At 37.3% G+C, this 10,230-nt stretch overlaps 1 protein-coding gene across 1 annotated transcript; it reads right to left on the bottom strand.

Moving 5' to 3' along the window:
- Positions 1-1,251: 1,251 nt before the first annotated feature.
- Positions 1,252-9,514, bottom strand: LOC148736446 (glutamate receptor 2-like). Its single transcript, XM_088754873.1, has 13 exons — positions 9,238-9,514; positions 8,765-8,970; positions 8,620-8,667; positions 8,240-8,365; positions 7,523-7,654; positions 7,156-7,260; positions 6,110-6,229; positions 5,271-5,465; positions 4,407-4,767; positions 3,776-4,138; positions 2,866-3,036; positions 2,244-2,369; positions 1,252-2,039 (listed from the first exon to the last, which is right to left on the bottom strand). The coding sequence occupies exons 1-13, from the start codon at positions 9,395-9,397 to the stop codon at positions 2,020-2,022; spliced, it is 2,133 nt and encodes a 710-aa protein (XP_088610999.1). The 5' UTR covers positions 9,398-9,514; the 3' UTR covers positions 1,252-2,019.
- Between the last annotated feature and the right edge of the window lie 716 nt (positions 9,515-10,230).

Below are 10,230 nucleotides of genomic sequence, written 5' to 3' on the forward strand. Positions count from 1 at the left end.
ACAAAGCAACTTGCATTAGTAAGTAGGTTTGTCTTCAATTAAATATTTCGTCTTTTGTGCCGATTATAAATATTCGTAAATTGTCCCTTTCGCCCATATCCTACCTCTTTATATAACTGTACTGTTACACCTTGTGTATTTACCACAGAAGTTTCTCATGCTTGGGCCTTTAGTTGGGACGAAATCTATGGCATAGCCGCAATATCTTCTAAATGAAAGTTTGATTACACAGGAAGCGCATACATGCATGCAGCATTCAGTGTTTACCATAGCAGCTTCAGCCTTTCATAAATTCTGACCTTAAAAAACCTGAGTGATTAGCAATGAAATACGGGTTTAATGATCTAATCTACTCAATTTCTAGTTGAGTAGAGTGGAACACAACCTGAGATATTTTGGCATATTTAAAAAATTGTTTATACTAATTTAACTTGTCCCCCATTTATTCGCTGGTTCAGATAGCCAACGGGGTGCGTCTTCTCTTGTAATTAACTTGTGATCTGTTTATTCGTTAGTTCAGATAGCCAACGAGGTGCGTATTTTCTGCTGTCGCAATATGAGACTAATTTGTCATAAATTATACATCCTGATGGCATTACAATATTGGCGCTGTGGTTCGGTGCGATATTAATTTTTCAGACGTTTCAACTTCCCAGTCGGAAAATCATGATCAAGTAAAGTCTTTCGAAAGTAGTAGCTCTTTTTTTTTTCTTTAAATAATGTGTATCCAACATATTTTAAAGGTTTTCCTCGATCTAGTTTTTAGATTTTACGGCGATAAGTTCAATCACATGACTAGCTACTCCCTAAAAACGTAACTGCGTAAGAAGCCACTTGCAACGTTGAAATCCAAGTCAATTCCATAGCAACGCTTTGAATGTGGGAGGACTGCTACGTTCGGTTTTAATTTAGAAATACATGCAACATCAGCACCAAGAGGTAATGGAACGAGATGAGCTCGGTCAGGTGGACAATACTGTTTTATTCGACACTAGGAAATTGATTCAGCGAATTCAAGGAAAATTGTTAAATCTTAATTTTTTCTCTCAGATGGCGCACACAATGAAAATTTTAGTGTTTTAGGGAGAGTTTCATAAAGAAGAGGAAATTTAAAAGTACGAAACTGAAATTGGCGAATAAATGAAATCAATTTGGTTTGTTGGTTTTATAAGTATGGGTTCCCGCTACAAAAGAAAAATAAAAAAAACAAAAAAAAACGAGGTCTCAAGGAGGAGTGTGTATTAAAATTTTCATCTTGAGACCCCAACAAAGACTATGAAAGAAAATCAACTGGTGAATGACAGAACTGCAAAGAAATATAAATATGCAGAAAATAAACAACTTTAATTTGGTATATTTTAAACCGCCGTGGATAGTTTTAAAGGCGTGTTCTGATTGGTCACTAAAACTCCGAATATCCTTTGAAATTCATCTCCGAGCAACTGCGCAGGATTTGCATCTGAAAATACTGCAATCTTTCTAGGAATAAATGATTTAAAATCATGGTTTTCCTGCTATATTATCTCACCATTTTAATCCACGGCTCCGTAAATATCCACCACTACCCTGTCGTGGCATTCACACAGACTTTACTTAAATTGCCAGTCACAGGAGGTAAATGACCACTCGTCTTAGCTTTTACTTTAGTTATGAATTAGCATTGATTTATTACAACTTGAGTTTCAAAGCATAAGTTCATACTTCATTGCTCATTACGATATTTATTTTCCTTGAACTCTCCCAGGTCATACTTAACAATTTAGATATGAAATTGGATGAAAGAGTTGTTAGAATTCTGCAGAAAAACTTTGAGTCTGACCCCGAGGAAAATCCCTCTTTCCTTTCTTTTAACCTCACTTCTTGTGTTTTCGTGAATTTACTATATGGAAACTTCATTAAAAAGTAAAAAAGAAGCGCCAACGATCGAAGGATACAACCTTCGACTCTCAGTTTACTTAGTTTCTAATCGAATACTTTGACACAAAATAGTCAGTCGAACACGTCTTGAGCGCCGAATTTTCACGGAACGAAGCTGTGCCCTGTGGAATGAAAGGAAGGAGAATGTGAGCTATTTCAGGTCTTGTTTGATTTACTTCTAAAAATATGCGCATTAAACAAACAATTTTATCCAGGGAAACATAATTTATGGCTTATTACTGCATTCTTTTTATTATGAATCTAGTCAATCACAGCCATTTGAATAATAGAGACAGTATAACAGTCGCTGATTGCTTGACACACACCTTGTTTAGCTCTTCTTTTCCAGTAAATTTCGGCAAGCAAGGTCAGGAAAGCAATCCCCATTCCAACGAACAGGATCAAGTACACACCCAACATACTATTTAGACCAATTTGCTTACGAGTAAGTGCTAAAAATCGAAAAAAAAAATGAGACACGGTTTTCTTGAACCTAAATAAACGCTATAATATTCCATCCATAAACTAAGTGATTTATAGATTCCATATACGCCTTTGCGGTTTTTTGTTGCAAATAGTTGAATTTGTTCAAAAGCCATTTTCAACTGAAGTGCTCCTACCAGTTCAAGACAATTCTACTTAATAACCTTAAAAATCTTATTGTGCCAATTTGTGAAGTCAATCAATTTCGCGAGACTTTTTTTCTCTCGATTAGGATTGGGATTGAGATAAAACGAACTAAATTCTCGAGATTGAGGACCATCTGTAACTGCGTAATTTCGATTTCTCCTTTGGCCGCGGACTTTCTTAAGAATCAGAAGCTTGGAAACAAGACAATTGGAACCTAACTCAAAGCTATAACGAGACTAACGGAAGGACATTTTTTAGACCACAGTTTCTGTAAATCCCAAAAAGCAGCGAAGGTCCTATCAAAATGATATATCTCACGTGTTTCTTCTTTCACTGAACAGCTATTTTCGCTTTCCCACCATTTCCGTTCCAAGCTGGCGAGAAAACCGTTTTCGTGTAGGCGCAGAATGGTCAGACTGAAGTTATTCACGTGGGGATCGTTGGCGTGGAAGGCCAGCGCGTATCCTTTAGCTGTGCTTAAACCTGGCACTGTGGATAAAAAACAGATGCTTTTACAATATGTATAAAGTCAAACTTGAACTAAGCGATCACCCATGGGGAATGGCGGGGTGACCGCTTAATACAAGTTGACCGGTTAATAAAGGTTCCTCGGTATAAGGGTAAAATAAAAACACGATAAAAACGTCATTCTATGCCATAATTGACTACCTAAGGTACAATGACACGTTTAAAAATACTATTTAAAACAAATTTCGGGAGAATAACATAGATTAAATTTTGTTTGAAAGATCATTCCTAGTTTTATTTGACTGGTTCCGCTTAAGTGACCGTTCAACATTATGCGGAACGTAATACAAACAGTCCGTTAGGACTCACTCAAAGGTTTTTACGACCGCTCAACAGAGGAGAAAACTATTGTGATTAAGGGGAAACAGGTTCGGGACTTTGACAACCGACTGCTTAATACTGGGTGTCCGTTTAATGCAATGTCACTAAACACAAGTTCAACGTATAAGGTGTGATGTGCAGGCCTGTTCAAAACATTTCGTCGGGCCAATCGCAGTAATTAGCTATAGATATCGATGGAAAACTGTGTGGAGTTATAAAACTCCTCGCATACTGTTTGGATTTGCTACTTATTTTCATTGTTCCATTAATGTTTTTGCCTCAGTGTTGTTTTTATGTATTTACAAACAGCGACAGTTATTATTAATGAACGTACTCACAAAGCCTCCATAAAACTGCCAACTATTAATTCAGTATTTACCTACTTCCAAGTCACAAGGTGGCTTGCTGACAATCTTTCTGAGGGAAGGACCGTCAGTTATAAGCGCGAACTGTTCTTTTTCTCTCACCCATTGAACACCCTGTGAAATGGTTTTAACCAGTGTGCCATCTGCTTCAATTTTACGCCAGATCTTTTTGTGTGTTTCGTAGTCACTAGCCTTGAAAAACTCTGACGTACTGGATGAGTTAAGCACTGCTATAGAGTAAGATGATTCTGTGAGCTCTCCCAGGTTTTGAATAGGATGCACCGCGATCTTCACCGTGAAAAATGCTGCCAGATTAGCAGTATATGTCGAGATACAGATCAGTATGCAGAACCAGTAGCAACCAGTAAGTATACGACCTAAGGATTATTTGATAAAAAATATGTGGATTTCAGGAAGGCTTGTCATAACATATGGCAATCGATGACTTACTCTCAGTTCTTTCATAAAGTTAATTGTGATGAATTGAAAGATAATACGAGAATCTTTTCTAGCCTTTTGATGCTTGGGCACTGTCTTGAGTCGTGAAATAAAGTCTAGTAATTTTTAGGTAACACAATAGTAATATGGTTGTGAACCAGAATACCATCGCGTTTAAGTAATCCCTTGGATATCTTTTTACTCCACCTGAGAGGCTTTTTGGTGTATTATCTCCTCCTTGTTGTAGCATGCAAGCTAAAGCAAACCATACACTGTTGGAAAAGGTAAACTCCTTCGATGTTCCTCTGCCATCATCATCTTTGTATCCATAAGGACTGTAATAGTTTATTACAAAGACAGCAATAGAGCTGATCACCAGGGTAGCCAAATTAGCGAACCAGACTTGATTATCAAACGGATCCATAAACTGCAGAAGCTCATATTTTTCTTTGGACGATGCCTTCCTCAATAATATATCTGAGGTGAGGTGCATAAAGGGAACGCTGAAATCCACAACCTCCTCTCGCCTTTCTGTCACTGTGAGGGAGGTAAGAGCCATATCCGCTCGCTTTGAGATAAGAAAAGAACAGCCTATTTAATTTGATCTTTATTACTTATCTCTTAGGAGTATCTCTCTCTCGATGAACGAGACCTTTCAACTCCACTGCTCGCATGGATCTTTCTCCCACGCCAAATACAATCTTTGCATTCTGTGTAATATCGAATACACATTTTGAAAAAATGATATATCAGGGCTTTTAGCAGGAAAGCTTCAAACAAAAGACAGATTAATTGTAATTGTAGCACGTCCAAATCAGCAGTTTCTGCCATTCTCTTAATAACTGTGTGTATGGGCGTGAAGCGAAATGTCGGAAATCCGGACCAATTTCTTCCATACCATCATTTTATTATTTGGCTTCGTGGACCTAACTGAGGACAAGGTTAGGTAACTTTCCACCACAGCCGAGTCTTACAATTCCTAATTTTAGGTATATATTGTCTATATTGTCTTGCTTTCCAATAATTTGACCTATCAGAGAAGTGAGGTTGGTGGGAAATTTTACAGCATACCTCATTTATAATCTCACCAATAGCCCCATTCCAAGTTCCGTTATCCATTTCAGCGCCATATTTACCGTCAGGAGAGATGTAGATCTCATAGGTAAATGTGTGATTTCTTGCAAGCTCATTAAGGAAGTCAATGCAGTATCCTTCATAGAATAACTCGCCGTCGTTCTTTCTCTTTTTCATAACGTAGGGACTTTCCTGGGGGCGAAAATATTAGACGACAATCGTTTTTGAAAGTGTAATACATCTTCTGCCTCTGTTGCCGATGATGATGAAAATTCAGTTACGTAATAGCAATAATTAGGCTTCTAATTAACACATTGTCACCAAGACTGTCTACCTGGCTTATAAGTTTGTGAAGTTCGATTTATTTTCTGTGTGAGTGTCTTAATCTTTACAAATATCTTTACACAGCATAAGTTAAGATCGCGTTTGCGAGGTCCCTTTTAACCTCTCTCTGATATGTATTTACAAGACAGTGTCATCCAGTTTAACTCAGAAGGAATGAAAATTCACGACCCACATGACAAGCAAAATGAAGATACTGTGTAATGCAATAAAACGTGGACTAGGTATATGAACAATTACAAGAAACACAGATACAGATAGAGAGTAAAAATATTGAATAAAGAAATACCCTCTTTCTCCCTCTAGAAAGCCAATTTTGCAAGCCATCAATTTTCTTCGTCATTGCAAGCCTGTTTATTAAGGACGTCAAGTTTCCACAGGCACTCATGAAACTGCTACTATACTTTTGGAGTTTGATAGGCAAATTGTGGTAAATTATTCCTCGGTATATAAACCACTCATAAATATGAATACTTGTGTTTGAGGCTCATTACCAATAAAACAACGATTCGAAGCTTTCTTCCCTCCAGAGTTGTTTTTGATAACGGGCTATCCATGTTACGTTTGATATTTCCAGTCATAACAGCACCTTTGGTTGAATTCCACGTACCAACCTACAAAATAGATTTTGCTTTATAAATCTCAGCTACTTCGAATAGGAAGCTCAAAGCTCAGGAGTACGGTGGGCGTAGATAAATATTACACGTTGAACGCCACAAAGTGAAGACACATGTTGTTCCATTATTTGCCAGATCGACGTCTATTTAGATGTAAGGATTTGTAGATGGGACTCGACAAAAAACGAAATGAAATGTAAACGAATTTACAATTTTCAGCTAATCAGGTATGGCAGTAAAACTTTTAAACAAAAGGAACACGGCGCCAACTAACACTAATGAAACGACTGACTAAGTTGCAATGAACTAACTACCAGAGTTATCTAAAAAAAATCAACGCGCTTACGGGCAAGAAATAAATAGCTACTGACGTTTCGTAATTTTTATTTAATCTCAAGCAAAAACGCGAAAATATTTGAATAGAAATAAAACATTACAGTTAAAGTAAAACAGAAGAAAGTAAAAAAAAATTAATAATTTTGCAGTTGCTTGACAATGAAAAGAAATCAAAGTTTTCATTAATTAATTAATGAAAATACCTATGAAGTTATCGTAGCCTGGTTAGCTCAATTGGGAGAGCGCCGGACTGCTGTGCGGGAGGTCGAGAGTTCAATACCGGCCGGACCAACACTCAGGGTCTTAAAATTAACTGAGAAGAATATGCTTCCTTTCTTTAACATCAAGAAATGGTTAGATATTCTAGTCTTCTCGGATAGGGACGAATAAATGGAGGTCCCGTCTCCTGCAGGGTTAGGGGCAGGAGACGTTAATTTCCCACGCACGAGATTACTGTGTGATGGATGTCCTCCCCTGGGGTGGGTTGGGTGGGTATACAGCGCTTTGGACAATTAGTGGATTTTAGCGCTATATAAATAAAATTATTATTATTATTATTATTATTAGAGTAGATAAGAGACACCTACCTTCCTATAGGAATTGTTTCTAAGGTTTAAAATTTCCAGTTCAATTAATTTCCGTGTCCCATTCTCGGTAAATTGGAGAAGTCCAGTCATACCGTGGAGGATCACCTGTTTCATTGGGAAATATGTTAACATAATTCAGCTGTTCGCACGCAATTTTGTTTGGGGTAGTGGGACTCTTGGATTTTATTGCCACAATCCCCCTTCGGAAAGAGAAATAAAAATGAGCGCTGTTTATTTTTTTTACTACCAAGAATAGATCTAGGCACCCAGATTAAAAAGAAAACGTTTTGATAAACTCATTTGTCCTTTTTAGCTGATATAACCTAAGAATTCAATGAGAATGTCTGTGGAGGCAAAATTTGCTCACCTTTCTGATACATGTCAACATTGTGTTCCTATCTTCGAGACGAATATCAGAACCATAAGTCGACGAACAAGGTTCGGTATTCGCTGCTTCCTGGATGATTTGCACGGCATCATGAATAACAGCAACTAGTTCCTGAGGTTATAGCGAGAACAATGTCCTTAACTTTTACTGGTGATGTGTCAAAAGGTGAAGAGATCACAATAATGCTTCACTGTTAGGTAGAGAAATTATAGAGGTCGTTGTATAGAAAGCTGATACGTACTTAGAGTATATGGTTTAAAAACCATACAAAAATCACCTTTGCGTTTGTCTTGAGAAATTTGGTTCTGAATAGATTAATTCAAAGCCTCTTGTATCTCATTCCGAAGGGTATAGCAGTGTAGCAGAGAAATAAAGGCCGATAGTTTCGAAAGAAACTGTTTGGGGCTGCGTCGGTGGGAGTAACGAAATAATTTGGATATATCAACAAAGTTGAAATGGTAAATTGGCCACCGTAATGATTACAAAAGCTGACGTTTCGAGCGTTAGCCCCTCGTCGGAGCGAAGGGCTAACGCTCGAAACGTCAGCTTTTGTAATCATTATGGTGGCCAATTTACCATTTCAACTTTGTTGATATATCCAAATTATATAGCAGAGAAATAGCCCAGTGTAAAACAAATAAACAAAGAAATTTATTAAAACAAAAACTGGAAGCGTTCCAAAGAAAGAAAGCTTACCTCGTTGATGAATCCTGTAAAGTTATGTCCAACAGCATGTTTTATTTCATCAACGAGTGAAGTCTCGGCATGCGGCAACTTTAAAGCTATCACCACATTTTGATACCAAGTGAAATTCAAGGGCACCTTTCAATGTAACGAATAAAATACTCAATACTAAGTAGCTCGCTGATAAAAGCTGAATTGTTCCATGCAGTTTCTAAATTTAGTGGAAAATTAATCCGGGTGAATTCCATAGTTGACATTTCTACCTGCGGTAGGCTGCAGCCTTGGAATATGATTGGCAAGAGAACCTGGATTATCTATATTACCAATTGTAAATTAAAATAGCAATTCTTTCTTTACTTTTGAAATGCTTTTAACAAGTTCCAAAGTCAAACCTGTCCTTGAATGATCCATACATATGTCTTTTCGTGCGGACAAGGCCTCTGTCACAGGATAAGACACAGATTCAAATGAGCTATTATGGAATTTGCGTTGGTGAAGCAATGTAGACTTAAAAGACAACAAAGACCTAATTCTTACCTGTTGCAGTAATAGCTCGATGTTTTTGTTTTCCAAGTAGAGTACAATAACTTGGGCATCAAACTTCCGTACTTGTTCTATTACTCTGTGGGCTGGTTCAGTCGGTTTTTCGTTTTTGTCGCGCCCAGAAAGCTGAACTAGATTAACGATCAGCGGTAATTTCCGTGATTTAGTTAGAAAATGTCCAGCCTCGTGCACTCGACGCTCTAAACAATATCAAACAATAAGCACCAAAATCAACGACCTATGACACCTAAAAGGCTATAAGACCCATCAAAAGACACTTTGGGGGATACAATTTTTTTCACGGGCCTGAAAGTTATCGATGCGTACTTTCAGTGAAAGGTAATTTATAACGATTTTTCAGAGTGAACATGCCTCGAATCTGTCAAAAGATAACAGATGTTGTTTGCAAAACATTGAAAGGAGCAAAGACATAATCATATGGAATCCATGAAATTGACCTTTATTACCTTCATTGACAAGTACAATATTTTTCCATCCGTACTTTTCCAGTATGTCAAGTGTGGCTTGGGCATAATCTCTGTATCCTGCTGACATGCGGATTTCTTTTTCACATTGGTCCAGGGGTGCAATGTTACCATAGAGACGGATGAGAGGAATGCCGGTCATTGTAGAGAGTGCACAAGCGGAAGTGGTTGCTACACCTCCCTCGATAAGTGTGATGACGTTTGATGCTGAAGTAGTTGTAGTAGAAAAGGAAGCTTGAATTATTTGGCTGCAAAACTTTTCAATAACATAAAAACCCAGACATGACCAAATATGGAGTCATGTTACCTTCACCAAACAGTTCTGCAACTTCTGAAATGTTGAATTTTTTTAAAACCACTGAAACATTTTTCAAGCCGGAGAAATAACTGAAGACTGAGTTCAATGCATGAAACTCATCAGTTTGTCCACTAATAATTCCTGTTTAAAATTGAGCAAGAAAAGAATTATTTAGGAGAGTACTACTATTTGATACAATGATTATAATTAAGATAATAACGAAAAATAATTTTTTAAGAAATCATTTATAGATCTCCGAATATACACTTGACGTGACAAGTGATATTAAAGCTTGTCTGTCTGTTTGTTTGCTTGTTTGTTTGTTATCTACTTATCGTCTTACTTTCAATAATATGACGACGGTAAATTTTCAAAGTTCAGTCCTCTAGGATTATTGCATTGCGGTTTTCCGGCACTGCCCATATGGTTCTCAGTAACTAAAGTAGTTGGCTCTGATTCGTTTGAGCACACTGGAGTCATGTAACTTACCGCAGGTCAAGATTCTATCAGTCGCGGCGATGCTCTGTTGTATCAATACAAAGAAAAATACGTTGGAGAAGAGATCTTGCGTGCTCATCCTTCTCTCCAGATAAAGAATAAACAAGTCAACGAACGCTTAAATGAAAAAATGAATGATTATAGCAAATCGATATAACAAAGAATTTTCGCTGAAAAAG

The sequence above is a fragment of the Stylophora pistillata genome, chromosome 3, assembly GCF_964205215.1.
Source record: "Stylophora pistillata chromosome 3, jaStyPist1.2, whole genome shotgun sequence".
NCBI lineage: Eukaryota > Metazoa > Cnidaria > Anthozoa > Scleractinia > Pocilloporidae > Stylophora > Stylophora pistillata.